Source organism: Neoarius graeffei, chromosome 18, assembly GCF_027579695.1.
Source record: "Neoarius graeffei isolate fNeoGra1 chromosome 18, fNeoGra1.pri, whole genome shotgun sequence".
Taxonomy (NCBI): Eukaryota; Metazoa; Chordata; class Actinopteri; order Siluriformes; family Ariidae; genus Neoarius; species Neoarius graeffei.
The window spans coordinates 24597462-24613454 of NC_083586.1; the positions used below are offsets into that span (position 1 = coordinate 24597462).

The following is a 15993-nucleotide window of genomic DNA, read 5'->3' on the forward strand; positions in this document are numbered from 1 at the left end:
GTTTCAGTCAGAGGTTTACATACAGGGACATGAATGAGAGGGTAATTTTGATATTTCAGTGATTCTTTAAACTGATCTTTATCTGTGACAGAATGATTACAACATTAATACGTATTTCATGTATCTTTAATTGAAAAACAAGCAATTGCTGCACAAGTTTTAATTTATTTTCAGCTTTCTAAAATCAACACAGGGACAAAAACATACATGATACAAGTTTCACCTTCACCAGACGCTTTTGTTCGCCATCAGCGAGCTTCTGTCAGAATTCTGGTTGAATATTTGTCCTCTGTTCTTGGCAGAATTGGTAGAGTTTAATTAAATTTGTTTGTTTTCTGGAACAGACTCGACTTTTAAACACAGTCCACATATTGTCGACAGGGTTGAGGTCAGGACTTGTTTAAGTTTATTGCTCTCCTGTTTTATCCTCCACAACCAGCTCTGATGTGTGTTTGGGGTCATTGTCCTGTTGGAACACACAAGTGGGTACAAGTTTCTGATGGTTTGAGGTTCTGCTGAAGAATTATGAGGTTCTTCAAGATTCCCTCCACTTGATGCAATACATCAGTTCCACTGGGAGCGAGACAGCCCCAGAGCCTGATGCTACCACCACCATGCTTCACAGTTGGTGCAGTGTTCCTCTGTATCTCTGGTCATTGTGGCCGAACAATTCAAAGTTTGTCTCATCTGACCATAAAACTTTCCTCCAGAAAGCTTGTTCTTTGTCCATGTGGTCAGCAGCAAACTTTAGCTGAGCTTGAAGGTGTGGATTTTGGAGCAGGGGCTTCTTTTTGGGCAGCAGTGTTCCAGCAGCTTCCAGTTCATGGCAGGTCTGTTCCTTGGTGGTTCCTGGGTTGTTCCTGACCACCTGAACCAATTTCCTCTTAGCTGAGGGGGACAGTTTGGGTCTTCTACCTGCAGACTGGCTCCACCTCCCAATAACTTGTACTTCTGTATAATCGTTTGAACTGATGATCTTGGAATCTGCAGTTGTATAGAAACGGCTCTGAGAAACATTCCTAAGTGTAAAGCTGTGATCCTCTTTCTCAGATCTGCACTGAGCTCCTTGGACTTTCCCATTGTACTGTGTGTTGGTCAATCCAATGAGTGTCAATCAAACCATTTTTATGTTGTGCACAGAGAAGCTCCCAGCTGCAGTCAATCACCATCACTAACAGGAAGTTAAGAGGCCTTGGCAAGTTAAAGACGTTTTGGAAATTTCAGCTTCACTGAATTTGTAATCTAAGTGGGTGTCTGTATATTTTTGACCCCATGTTGGTTTCAGAGAAGCCAAACTAAATAAAACGTGTGCGCTAAATTCTTGTTTTGTTTTCCCCGTTAAAGATGTGCTAATGTTGTCGTCATTCTGTCACAGAAAAAGATCAATTCAGAGAATCACTGCAAAATCAGAATTACCATCACATTTGTGTCCCTGCATGTAAACTTCTGACTGAACCTGTAAGCAGTGGATGGGACTGTCGTCTCTTTGGACAGTAAGTAATGGAGGAGCCACTGAATATCAAGTAACGATCACGACAGAATTTTGTTTCCACTGTTTTCCTACTGTTGCTTTATGCACATCTGAAAAAAATACAGCGAACTCATTATGTACGCTCGGGGATTCGTGATAAAATTTGTGTGGATTTTGTTTCTTTCTGCCTGCTAGGACTTTGTGGTTAGCAATGTTAACATCTCTGTGTTTTGAATTATTGGGTTCAGTTGTAGACGTAGCTCTGTCTGGTTCTGGACACAGTGTTTAATTCCAGACTTCTGTGTCCAGTATGTAGCTCATATCAGTCAGTCAGTGCGTTTACATGCACATAGAGAAAATCGAATTTCTGCCGTTGCTCGACTGAAATCGAAGTTCTAAATGCCATGGAAACACCTTAGCTAGGCTGAAATCGAACCAAACTTGATTTCTTGTAATCGAGCTACACGACCTAGATTATGCGATTTTAGCCGAGCTACTTAGTGCATGTAAAACCTACCGAGCTACATAGTCGAGCTACTTACTTCAGCACTGCCCCTTCCGGAAGTGACGAGTGACGAGACCACAAGCGGGAAACACAACAGCCTCGATCGGCATGACAACGAATCATGACAACGGCATGAATCTTTTCTTTTTGTGGCATTGTTTGCACTGTTAAAATTTAGCTCACTTACTGTATCACCAAATACATCTGTACAGCTGTTGCATAGCTGTGAATTGTGTACATAAACAAGTCATTGTATTTGTGTGTGTGTGTGTATATATATATATATATATATATATATATATATATATATATATATATATATATATATGTCCAACATCTGAAGAATGTCAATAAAAACAAAACAATTGAACTTTTTTGTGTGTTTATTAAGACATAAGTTAAATTGTAAGCAAAAAATGGACTTTAGAAAAATATACAATTGTGCAAAATAAGTTGTCTTACAAAACAGTGGTCTGCGCAGGACAGTTTGTAGCCATACAGTCTGTTAGAGCAAGCCTAACAGCTTGAGCACGGAACTGCCAGTGTTGCCAGATTTGGAGGTTTTAAGTGCATTTTGGCGGATTTGAACATGTTTTGGGCTGGAAAACGTCAGCAGTATCTGGCAACACTGCTGATAATTTTGTGTATACTCTTGAATAGCTCTTCTTCATGATGACAACCGGAAGTGTACCAACACGATGGGGCATGTAGCGCCACCTGTGGCTCGGGTGCACAATGTACCTCACACAATAGCTCGATTTCCTTGTGTGCATGTAGGATTGGATATTTCTGGCACCCCTGCTGGGACCCTTAGCTCGATTACCAACAGTAGCTCGATTTCGATGTGCATGTAAACGCAGTGACTGTGAGGAATGTTAAAGAGTGGAAGGTTAAATTCTGCAGCAGTAAACGAGAGCCTGGCTGCTTTGTATCAGAATCATCTCTAACCCAGTGATGGTTTTTGATTTTTAGGTGAACATCCATTTTAACGGAGAGTTGATCGAGACGTACAGAGAGACGGCGTGTTCTTCACCTGAAGGACTTTACGCTTCCTCTCACGTCCCAGAGCAAAATCTTCATGTTCCAACAGGTTTGTTCCAGTTAAATTGAAATGTTATGTTTAAATTATGCATCTATACAGTCATACACAAGTTCCTTTCTTTGTTCTGAGAAGGTGAATCACTGAGCTTTGTATTTTGTTCAGACAGAAACCAAATCATCAGGGCTTTCCCAAAATACACACAGTATTCTTCTTTATTTAAGTATACACTAATTAACCACACACTCACACTCTCTCTCAAACCAGACCACTTTGCTTATTTTTTTTTTATACCCCCGCTCTGAAGAAGGGAGGGAGGGTTTCCTGGTTTACCTCTGTCCGTCCATCTGTCTGTCTGAAAAACACTTTTTCTCAGCAACCACAAATCATAGCCACTTAGTACTTGGTATCAAACTTCAGCTTGGGGTTCTATACCATGTATACCGTTTTCAAGTCTGTCGCACATCAACTTTCTGTTTACCGACTGAATGTATTTACGAAACATATAGGGTGGATTTACAAAATTTTCGTAACATTTTTCTCAACAACTACAAATCACAACTGCCTGATATTTGGTACCAAACTTCAGCTTGGGGTTCTATACCGTGTATACCATTTTCAGGTCTGTCGCACATCAACTTCTTGTTTACCGACTGAATGTATTTACGAAACACACGGTGGATTTTGACACTATTTTAAGAAGCAAAGTGCGATTTTCAAAATGACAGTTTAGCAGGATGCTATTTGAAATCCCTGGGGAGAGACACTGCTCTTTACTTATTTGTTTCAGAGTTAATTATTTGCTGAATTCAACATTCATAATAAGTGTCCTACTCCTTCGATTGATTGCATTCTGATATAAGTGAGAACGGGGGGATACGTAAGCTCACAGGAGCTCACAGTTGATCTTGTTTAATTCTAATGATGGAAAGTGTATTGTACAGTGTTAAAAAAAAGGGTGGATTGTTTTTTAAACACACAAAGTTTCAACAGAAAGTTCACTAAAACATGACATTTATTTGTACTCGGTGATTGGAGCTTAAACCCAAAGATAAGCTACGTAAAGACGGTTATATAAGAGAGCTCATTCTATACAGCATGTGTTCCCAGGAGGCTTTGTGTGTGTGTGTGCGCGTGTGTGTGTGTGAGAGACTGAAAAGCCGCTGAAAAGCACAAACTCTTTTCAGTGTTGTTTTGGCACGACCGATCCTGAGAACTTGATCCTTCAGCCTCTTTGTGGTTCAGTTTAATGAACAGGACGGAGCGAGTAAAATCACAACCATCCTTCATTATGTAATAAAAGTATGACTTGTTCAACAAGACACACACTGAAATCACCTTAAAGAGAGACGGCCTTTCGATTTCATAAAATCGGTGAAATTTAGTTCCCTCTGAAATTTGGTCATTGTGATATATGTTGATTTCTGTAATATCTCTCAAAATATTAGGCCATTCTGTGGCTGGGAAGTTATTTAATTTGAGGGGATTCCTGAGCAAAATGTGTATGAAATTGCTCACTTCGCGCAATCAAACGGACAGAGGAAGTCCATGTGCACATGTGCAGGTTTGCCTTTGACTGTGCACTGACAGTTCCATCATTCTGTCCCTAAACGAACAGCTGATCACACCGAGGTGCTCATTGACCGCCAATATTTATTAGTTTGGTCCTGCGTTTCCTTTCCTTCGCAGCATAATGTCTTTTGTTCTTGCTTTCCGTTACTGTAGTCAGTCTTTCACATTTCATTCGCACACTCGCATCCTCCATTTTTCTGTCCTGTTTCAAATTTATATCCCACAATGCCTTGCGCGAACGGGGAAAGCCCACCACGTGATGCTTGACGTAGTATCTTGAATTGGGTCACGGTGAAGCACAAAAGAATAGTGGAGAATTTAGGGCCACGTGGCTCTAAATTCATTAATTGTTTTGTTTTTTTTAAACTAATAAAATTGGAAGTCTGTGATTCGAATTCAGTAGCTTTCGGTCCCCTAAACAAAAATAATTGGGTGTCAGGGGAAAATCCTTTTTATGACCTAAACTTGAAAAATCCGAAAGGAAGTCTGCTTTTAATTCTGACAAAAATGTTTTAAAATGGTTCAAGTAACTCAGCGATTCCTGTGATAATTTATTCCTTTTTAAACAGAGAATTCTCCACAACAGAAGCTCTGAGAAAGAAACAAAACGGATTGTAGAGTTTTCCCTCAGTGCAGAGATTATACAATAAAAACTGGTGTTATTTTGGTTGTCAAGACAGCAAATGAAATGCAAAACCCATCATCCATCCATCCATCCATTACTCCCCCCTCCCCGATGAACACTCTCTCTCTCTCTCTCTCTCTCTCTCTCTCTCTCTCTGCTTGGGGTTTGTTTTTATTTGAAAGCTTAAACCGCTGACATGAGACAGTCACCGCTGTGTTCAGGACATGTGATTGGCTAGCTGTGATTTTTTTTTTTTATAAAGTGGGAGGAGTTATCACAGTGTAGTCAGTGTCCATTAACAGGTTTCTGATGATGCTGAAGCAGACAACTTCCTGTAGCAGACACTGAGCTGCTGTGCACCAGAGGTGATGCGAAAGCCATAAACCTTTTGAAGTTTGGTCCTTTTAGCTTATCCTCTTGCTGTTCACACAGGAAGTAAAGAAGGAGAGAGAGAATGTGTGGGTATGTATGAGAGAGAGAGTGACTCGGTGTGTGTACATGGTGTCTTGGCCTCGTTTTAGTGCATCACAACGTTCACACACTCCAGTAGAATTCAGATTCATCTTTCACATTTATCACCAGGCCTTGTTCAACTGGCAAACCCCCCCCCCCCCCCCCCACACACACACACACACACAGAAGCCTGGAGGACAGTAACGGTCTCCCACAGAGTTCAACTACTGAGCTGAAAAGTTTAATCTAGGAAAAAAATATATACACACAGAATCCTTATGAAGATAGAACATGAAATAGAGAGAGTGATAAATAATTCCGCCATAAACCGGGTGAAGACAGAGAGGTGTTACTGATACAGAGACATGGGAACACACAGAAAAACGCACACAATCACACACGCAACACACACACACAGAGCACCCTTGTGCAGATCACGCCATCCATGACCTGTGTGTGTGGTGTGGTGTGTTGTGTTTCTCAGACTTGCCCAGTGGTCCTCACAGTTACAGACTTGAAGACTTGGCTTATACGCGAAGTGGAGATAAAGGAGACTCTGTAAATATCGGTGAGTTGTTTATCATGTTGTTTTTCCATGTTTGTTATTTACTTTATTACTCATTCATTGCTACCTGATTTTATTTATTGGAAATGTATTCTTTCATTTTCTGTTCTCATTCTGAGCTTTAACACTTTGTAGTAGTCAGTATATCACTGATGTTGCTTTAAGTTTGCTGTTTATTTTTATGTTGCAGGAATATCCTTTAATCTTAATATTCTCTTTACTCCGAGCAGGAAGAGACACTGAGATGTTCAGGACACATGTTCCACGCAAGAGTTACAAAGAATTTATGTGGCTGTTAATTTAGGTTGTTTTAGTTACATGGAGCTTAGATAATATGCATAAAATTGAGGAAAGTAGACTTGACCATATTTCCATGTGATAGAACATATTATTAAGTGTCCCTTATGTTTATGTTCATACAACAAACCAGGCTTGTAGTACTCGAATCTGACTCGTGGCCTAATTTTAAGGACTCGTGACTTGACTTGGACTTGATTGCTGATGACTCGGACTCAGACTTGTGCGTTAACTGCATTCGGATTTGTAAATTGGAGACAAGGACTCTGATTTTTTTTCTTTATTTTTTGTAACATGCCATAATAATTTGGCTTAAGATATTTGTATCTGCATTAATTTTTGTACTAATTTCATGCAAGATACCTGCGTGCTTTGGCGTATGCACCAGATAGACTCTCGGGTGCGTTCCAGACAGCGCTCGTGCCAAGCGGACTCTCATGCGCACCGTAAACGACTCGCACCTGAACAGGATTAAGGCGCAATCAGCGCACCTATATACAAACTGTGAAAAACGCACTTACTTTGCGAAGTATTGAGCTGTGTTGCTGACACATTACCGAGCCTTATTTCCTTGCTTGGGTTCCTGATCCCTGATTTCCTGTTTCTCGTCTTTGATTCTGCCAAGTCTACGATAGCCTGTTTGTGCCTCGCTTGACCTATTGCTTGTTTCACCGTTTTACGATTTTGCCTGCCGTTCTGGATTGTCTTCACTTGTATTAATAAACACAACTTCTGCACTTACATCCATCTCCCAACCATCTCTGACAGAATACTTTGCGCTCCCTGACAAAGAGAAGCACATTCACCTGTTCATACGTCATGTTCAGGAACAAGCTAATGTTAATGGCGCTGAAACAGCCACCGTCACATGGTGCGGTTGGAGTGTTGGACTCAACTCGGATCAATAGTGGACTTGACTCGAAATTTTCTTTAATGACTTGGACTTGACTCTGACTTGAACACTGGGGACTCGAGACTGGACTCAGACTCAAGGTTTAGTGACTTGACTACAACACTGGTGTGCACGCGCGTGTGTGTCAAGGCTCGGGTTAAAAAGGGAAATGTATTTGTGTAAAGCTGATTTTCACGATGAATTTAATAGTTATTAATAGTTTCCCCCATGAATAAACCAAATGAATAGTGTGATGTGTTTCAACGTTTAGACTCAACATATTTAATCTGTTTCAGGAGTTATAGCAAGACATCCACTTTACTTTCCGTACCTGAAGAAGGTTTTGACTGCTGAAGTGGTGCAGAAATTCTTTCAGCACCTGATTAAGAAGGAAGAGAGTGACGTGCCATCAGTGACTCGGTAAGAGGAGCAGCACTGCAGGATTAAAGGGAAAAGTCGTAAGCACAGACCTGTACTTCACCTTTCATTATTAATATTTATATTCTCTTTTTAATAACTCTGTATAGCCATATAGTAAAGTGTGTTTTGGACAGGAAAAACAAAAATGAGCTTTAACCAGCATTGCATTTTGATTGATTCTGACAGTAATACACTCTGACATTTCTACTGGAAGAAAACATAAACACACTCCACCAAAATGACGTGGATAAATTTATATTGATTTTTAATCTCCTGTTGGGGTCAAACTGCATAAAGATGTCTGAAACCTTGCCGGATGAGACAGACACGTACATGCAGTCATGCTCGCGCGCACACAGAGGTATCAAGTGCTTTAATGTACATTGTAATAACAGCCTGATTTTTGTCTCAGGTTCGAGTTGCCTGGTGTTTGTGGTTTAAACTTCCTGATACACAATTCACTTGGAGGGGGAGGGGTGGCATCTTTAAGAAGTGACCCTCAGGTAACACACTCGTGTGCTCTCTCTCTCTCTCTCTCTCTCTCTCCCTCTCTCTCTCTCTCTCTCTCTCTGTGTCTGTCTCTCTCCTCTCTCTCTCTTGGTCTCTTTTTTTTTGTCTCAAACTGTCTTCAAGCAGTTAGCTGCTTAGCTTTATTCAAATGACATGCTCTCCGATAAACAGGTTTTAGACCACATCACTCAACCACCACTGCATTGCTAGAAGCCACAACTAAATGGCTTACAAATATGGATGAAGGACAAATAAACTGCGTCACCTTCTTACAGTGGTGCTTGAAAGTTTGTGAACCCTTTAGAATTTTCTATATTTCTGCATAAATATGACCTAAAACATCATCAGATTTTCACACAAGTCCTAAAAGTAGATAAAGAGAACCCAGTTAAACAAATGAGACAAAAATATTATATTTGGTCATTTATTTATTCAGGAAAATGATCCAATATTACATATCTGTGAGTGGCAAAAGTATGTGGACCTCTAGGATTAGCGGTTAATTTGAAGGTGAAATTAGAGTCAGGTGTTTTCAATCAATGGGATGACAATCAGGTGTGAGTGGGCACCCTGTTTTATTTAAAGAACAGGGATCTATCAAAGTCTGATCTTCACAACACGTTTGTGGAAGTGTATCATGGCACGAACAAAGGAGATTTCTGAGGACCTCAGAAAAAGCATTGTTGATGCTCATCAGGCTGGAAAAGGTTACAACACCATCTCTAAAGAGTTTGGACTCCACCAATCCACAGTCAGACAGATTGTGTACAAATGGAGGAAATTCAAGACCATTGTAACCCTCCCCAGGAGTGATCGACCAACAAAGGTCACAAAGGACCCCAGGGTAACTTCTAAGCAACTGAAGGCCTCTCTCACATTGGCTAATGTTTGAGTCCACCATCAGGAGAACACTGAACAACAATGGTGTGCATGGCAGGGTTGCAAGGAGAAAGCCACTGCTCTCCAGAAAGAACATTGCTGCTCGTCTGCAGTTTGCTAAAGATCACGTGGACAAGTCAGAAGGCTATTGGAAAAAAAGGTTTTGTGAACAGAGGAGACCAAAATAGAACTTTTTGGTTTAAATGAGAAGCATTATGTTTGGAGAAAGGAAAACACTGCATTCCAACGTAAGAACCTTATCCCATCTGTGAAACATGGTGGTGGTGGTGGTATCATGGTTTGGGCCTGTTTTGCTGCATCTGGGCCAGGACGGCTTGCCGTCATTGATGGAACAATGAATTCTGAATTATACCAGCGAATTCTAAAGGAAAATGTCAGGACATCTGTCCATGAACTGAATCTCAAGAGAAGGTGGGTCATGCAGCAAGACAATGACCCTAAGCACACAAGTCATTCTACCAAAGAATTGTTAAAGAAGAATAAAGTTAATGTTTTGGAATGGCCAAGTCAAAGTCCTGACCTTAATCCAATCGAAATGTTGTGGAAGGACCTGAAGCGAGCAGTTCATGTGAGGAAACCCACCAACATCCCAGAGTTGAAGCTGTTCTGTACGGAGGAGTGGGCTAAAATTCCTCCAAGCTGGTGTGCAGGACTGATCAACAGTTACCGGAAACGTTTAGTTGCAGTTATTGCTGCACAAGGGGGTCACACCAGATACTGAAAGCAAAGGTTCACATACTTTTGCCACTCACAGATATGTAATATTGAATCATTTTCCTCAATAAATAAATGACCAAGTATAATATTTTTGTCTCATTTGTTTAACTGGGTTCTCTTTATCTACTTTTAGGACTTGTGTGAAAATCTGATGTTGTTTTAGGGCATATTTATGCAGAAATATAGAAAATTCTAAAGGGTTCACAAACTATCAAGCACCACTGTAGATTTCACCAAAGCATTTGACAGTTAACCATTCCATCCTCCTTCATAAATTGGCTAACCATAGCATTACAGAAAATAGTCTGAAGTGGTGTGAATCCTACGTAACTGATCGATCGCAGAGTTGTTATATAAATAATATATTATTGACTGCAAAAAAAACATTTCTTGTGGCATTCCTCAAGGGTAAATTTTAGGGTCCCTATTATTTATAGTTTATATTGACAATCTTCCAAATAGCATGAAATTCTCAAATGTAAGTGTACGCTGACGACACAAGTCTCACGACCTGTGGAACGTTGCTGAAATCGATATCTGATCATGTAAACTCAGATGTTACTAGCAATATTAAACTGGTTGAACACTACAAGCTAATCTCTACTGAATGAGGACAGAATATATGTTTATCGGCTCTGATGATAAATTACGAAAAATAAGTTCTAATCCATATGTTTACCTTGATGGTAAGCAAGTATCATGTGTCCAAACAGCCAAAACCTTCGGGGTTATAATCGATGTAGGTGTGTCTTGGCCTGCCCATGTCGATTATATCTATAAAAAGATATCATCAGACTTCAGACAGGTTTGTGATTATATCCCTCAGGAGACAGCTATCACAATCTATACTTTAATAACCTTGTTTTGATTACTGCGATTACTGCGATGTGGTTTGGGACAACAGACTACAAAAATGCAGAATCATTCAGCCCTCATCATAAAGAAAAGTAGTTACGCAATTAGGTCATGTTGATATTCTTGCTTCCCTCGAGTGGGAGTCTTCAGAGTAAATGGAAAAACATAAAGTTATAACAATGTTTTAAGACCTTGAATTCATTCGGCCCTCAAAGTTAGAGAAAACTTTAATTTTCAAGAAAAAATGATAATTTGTGAGGGGGGGAAAGGTGTTTAAAATGACCAAAACCAAACACTGAATACCTGAAAAGAACTTTCTCTGATGATGGTGCAGGAGTCTGGAGTTCCTTCCCTTCAAATATAAACTCATCGGCAGTATCAGTGAGTTAAAGAGAAATCGCTCGTCTGTTACACTCATACAGACTGTGTGTAACTCTATATCATATAATTCTATATTTACATGTAGAAGGTTTTTGATTCTGCTCAGACATATTGCATTATTGTTATTCTTTCTGTTTTAATTATTTTTATAGCTTTTAACTCGGTTTTCATGAAAAACAGTTGTAAAATGGATGGGAATATTTTCTCCGAGTTTAAAGTATAATTCAGTCATTCTCTCTCGCGCGTGCTCTCTCTCTCTCTCCCCCATGTGTCTCTCTCTCTCTCTCTCCCCATGTCTCTCTCTCTCTCCCTCCCCGTGCCTCTCTCTTTCTCTCCGTGTCTCTCTCTCTTCCCACATATCTCTCTCTCTGTGTCTCTATCTCTCTCTCTATCTATCTCTCCCCGTGTGTGTCTCTCTCTCCCCCCCTCATGTCTGTCTCTCTCTCTCTCTCCCCATGTGTCTCTCTCTCTCTCACACACACACACACACACACTCTCCTCGTGTCTCTCTCCCCGTCTCTTTCTCTCTCTCCCCGTGTCTCTCTGTCTCCCCATCTCTTTCTCTCTCTCTCTCCACCCCATGTCTGTCTCTCTCTCCCCCATCTCTCTCTCTCTCTCTCTCTCTCTCTACCCCATCTCTCTCTACCCCGTCTCTCTCTCTCCCCCAGTGTCTGTCTTTCTCCCCCACCCCGTGTCTCTCTCTTCCCCCACCCCGTGTGTCTCTCTCTCTCTCTCTTTCCCCTCTGTCTCTCTCTCTCTTTGTGCTCCTTCCTATGTGAACAGCTATAAAATAAGCGAAGAGATGTTGAACTGAATTTTGGATGAAAGTGGATGTGTTATTCATTCTGGCATTAAGATATGAAACAGAATTTTATATAGTTTACTGCTTACACACACACACACACACACACACACACACACACATGCTGAGTGTTTAATTTGAACAGAACCCTGGCGTGTTCTCCCCCTCAGTTCAGTTCTTTAGTCAGATGAGAACACGGAGCTCGGGTCCGAGGTTGTCTGATCGAGGTGGTCTTGTTCCGCTTCCCAGTGAACTCTCCTGACCGAATGATCTGACTTTGAATTGACTCACCTACAGGAAGTGACTGAAACATGCCATGTGTTTTGTGTTGCAGGATTTTTTTTTTTCTTTGTAGATTTTTTTGTGAGCTGTTAAACTGAACCACAAGATACAAACACAGCCAGAGCTGTAGTGCTGCAGAAATACCATCTGCTCGGGAGATTTTGAGAAAATAAACTCTGGATGTGACACATTATTATTTTAAGCTACTGACTAATGTTATTACCTAATCATTTGTTCAGTGCTGGCATCGTGTTCTCTGAGCTCATATGATTTTTATGATTTTTGCACAGACTTGCAGAAGGTTTGTATTCATTTTTCTGTTGTTGTAGTTCTGACCAATGAATGAAGTTGTATGAGGATGTTTTTAAGCTCTACACACACTTCAAACACTTTTGTTTTTTGTTTAATTACATGCAGTGAGAACGCAAAACAAACCACATAGCAAATGAATCAAACAGAATCAAATGCAGAATCAATTTCTCTTTGATCAAAAGAATCAAATGCTCTGATTCAGACTTGACACAAAGATTCAGAGGTCAGGAAGTTAGTAATTATAAAATATCCATCCATCCATTATCTGTAGCCACTTATCCTGTCCTACAGGGTCGCAGGCAAGCTGGAGCCTATCCCAGCCGACTACGGGCAAAAGGCGGGGTACACCCTGGACAAGTCGCCAGGTCATCACAGGGCTGACACATAGACACAGACAACCATTCACACTCACATTCACACCTACGGTCAATTTAGAGTCACCAGTTAACCTAACCTGCATGTCTTTGGACTGTGGGGGAAACCGGAGCACCCGGAGGAAACCCACGCGGACACGGGGAGAACATGCAAACTCCGCACAGAAAGGCCCTCGCCGGCCACGGGGCTCGAACCCAGGACCTTCTTGCTGTGAGGCACATATTTCCAGTAATTAATAAAATGTACATGTAAATTTTTCCACTTTCTGCACCTTAACTAAAACAGATGAGCAGCAGCTTGTGCCTGGTGGTGTTGTGGATTCCATAAAACCTTTTATATATATGTTAATAATAATAATAATAATAATAATAATTTATTATTATTATTATTATTATTATTATAGTAATAATAATATAAGAAATTGTAAAAAAAAAAAAACTGCTTTGGTCTGTCCTTGGTGTCCTCGTACTTAGTCTCAGTCTTAGACATGTGCTAGTATTTTTGTGTTACAATGATTGTCTCTCTCTGATTGTTAGGATTTTGTTGTTGACAGATGTGTGTTACATTTCTCTCTCTTAGGGAAAAGCTTATGGACAGATGTTTCTGGACTACAGACTGACCGGACTCCCTGATCTCACCTCCCTGGTAGACTGATGATTTGAGGAAATATAATATACATGTTTCAGGTGATTCTCAGTGTGAACTGAACACCACGAGTTAATCATTTTCTATTTGTATTTTGAAAGTCTACATGGAGCTGAAACGGCATCAGATGCCTTCAGTCTTTATTACGAATGCAAATGAATTATTCCTCAAAATAAAATATTTGATGTTAAACTCCACCCTCAATCACATTAAATATGTTCATAATGAAGGATTTGTGATGAGTGATTCTGGTGCTAGTTTGATGATTGGTGCTGTATTTTCATTATTTCTACAGTTACACTAAAGTTTACTGGGAGCAAAAATATATATGTAGCAATAGTGGTCACGTTTCACTGTTAGCTCCTCAAAACAAAATGTCTTTTCTTACATTTCATTTCCCATGAAACGTTAATGACCCATCCAGCATAGACTCAAAACCCCAGAATGTCATGCAGCATACAGCGGAGACTCAGCTTGGAGAGTGACTTCCCAAAGTTCCCCTCAGGATCAATAAGTACATCTATGAGTGTGTTATCAGTATGACAGATGAAGCTTTGGAAGCTGCTGTGTTTGAGCCACGTGTACACACGAGGAAGTGAGAGCTGAACAGAGTGAAGCACTAAAACGCTGCTGCATCACTCTCTTTATGTTGACATGAAGTGAGGGATAAACCCTGCTGCATCTCTATCAGAACGGAATTGTGGGGAATGTAGGAAACTGTTATCCAGCGTGTACAGTGCCTTGCAAAAGTGTTCATCCCCCTTAGTGTTTGTCCTGTTTTGTCGCATCACAAGCTGGTATTAAAATAGATTTTTGGGGGGTTAGCACCATTTGATTTACACAACACGCCTACCACTTTAAAGGTGCACGTTGTTGTTGTTTTTTATTGTGACAAACAATAATTAAGATGAAAAAAACAAATCTGGCGTGTGCATAGGTATTCACCCTCCTCAAAGTCAATACTTTGTAGAGCCACCTTTTGCTACAATTACAGCTGCAAGTCTCATGGGGTATGTCTCTCTTCGCTTAGCACATCTACAGCGGTGCTTGAAAGTTTGTGAACCCTTTAGAATTTTCTATATTTCTGCATAAATATGATCTAAAACATCAGATTTTCACACAAGTCCTAAAAGTAGATAAAGAGAACCCAGTTAAGCAAATGAGACAAAAATATTATACTTGGTCATTTATTTATTGAGGAAAATGATCCAATATTACATATCTGTGAGTGGCAAAAGTATGTGAACCTTTGCTTTCAGTATCTGGTGTGACCCCCTTGTGCAGCAATAACTGCAACTAAACGTTTCCGGTAACTGTTGATCAGTCCTGCACACCGGCTTGGAGGAATTTTAGCCCATTCCTCCATACAGAACAGCTTCAACTCTGGGATGTTGGTGGGTTTCCTCACATGAGCTGCTCATTTGGCCATTCCAAAACATTAACTTTATTCTTCTTTAACCATTCTTTGGTAGAACGACTTGTGTGCTTAGGGTTATTGCCTTGTTGCATGACCCACCTTCTCTTGAGATTCAGTTCATGGACAGATGTCCTGACATTTTTTCCTTTAGAATTCGCTGGTATAATTCAGAATTCATTGATCCATCAATAATGGCAAGCCGTCCTGGCCCAGATGCAGCAAAACAGGCCCAAACCATGATAACCATGTTTCACAGATGGAATAAGGTTCTTTTGCTGGAATGCAATGTTTTCCTTTCTCCAAACATAACGCTTCTCATTTAAACCAAAAAGTTCTATTTTGGTCTCCTCTGTCCACAAAACCTTTTTTTTCCCAATAGCCTTCTGGCTTGTCCACGTGATCTTTAGCAAACTGCAGACGAGCAGCAGTGTTCTTTTTGGAGAGCAGTGGCTTTCTCCTTGCAACCCTGCCATGCACACCATTGTTGTTCAGTGTTCTCCTGATGGTGGACTCATGAACATTAACATTAGCCAATGTGAGAGAGGCCTTCAGTTGCTTAGAAGTTACCCTGGGGTCCTTTGTGACCTTTGTTGGTCGACCACTCCTGGGGAGGGTTACAATGGTCTTGAATTTCCTCCATTTGTACACAATCTGTCTGACTGTGGATTGGTGGAGTCCAAACTCTTTAGAGATGGTTTTGTAACCTTTTCCAGCCTGATGAGCATCAACAATGCTTTTTCTGAGGTCCTCAGAAATCTCCTTTGTTCGTGCCATGATACACTTCCATAAACGTGTTGTGAAGATCAGACTTTGATAGATCCCTGTTCTTTAAATAAAACAGGGTGCCCACCCACACCTGATTGTCATCCCATTGATTGAAAACACCTGACTCTAATTTCACCTTCAAATTAACTGCTAATCCTTGAGGTTCACATACTTTTGCCACTCACAGATATGT

At 40.5% G+C, this 15993-nt stretch overlaps 1 protein-coding gene across 2 annotated transcripts in view; it reads left to right on the forward strand.

The window, feature by feature from the left end:
- Window positions 1–14676, forward strand: part of lratb.1 (lecithin retinol acyltransferase b, tandem duplicate 1) — a 53347-nt gene extending 38671 nt beyond the window's left edge. The window contains exons 16-20 of one of the 2 annotated variants that reach the window (XM_060898593.1): window positions 2949–3066; window positions 6150–6233; window positions 7716–7839; window positions 8252–8342; window positions 13553–14676. In XM_060898593.1, coding sequence (XP_060754576.1) covers window positions 2949–3066; window positions 6150–6233; window positions 7716–7839; window positions 8252–8342; window positions 13553–13627 — 492 coding nt within the window. In that variant the 3' untranslated portion in view covers window positions 13628–14676. Of the gene's footprint in view, window positions 1–2948; window positions 3067–6149; window positions 6234–7715; window positions 7878–8251; window positions 8343–13552 lie in introns of those variants that run through there. The other variant, XM_060898594.1, reaches the window with a different exon arrangement.
- Window positions 14677–15993: the final 1317 nt, after the last annotated feature.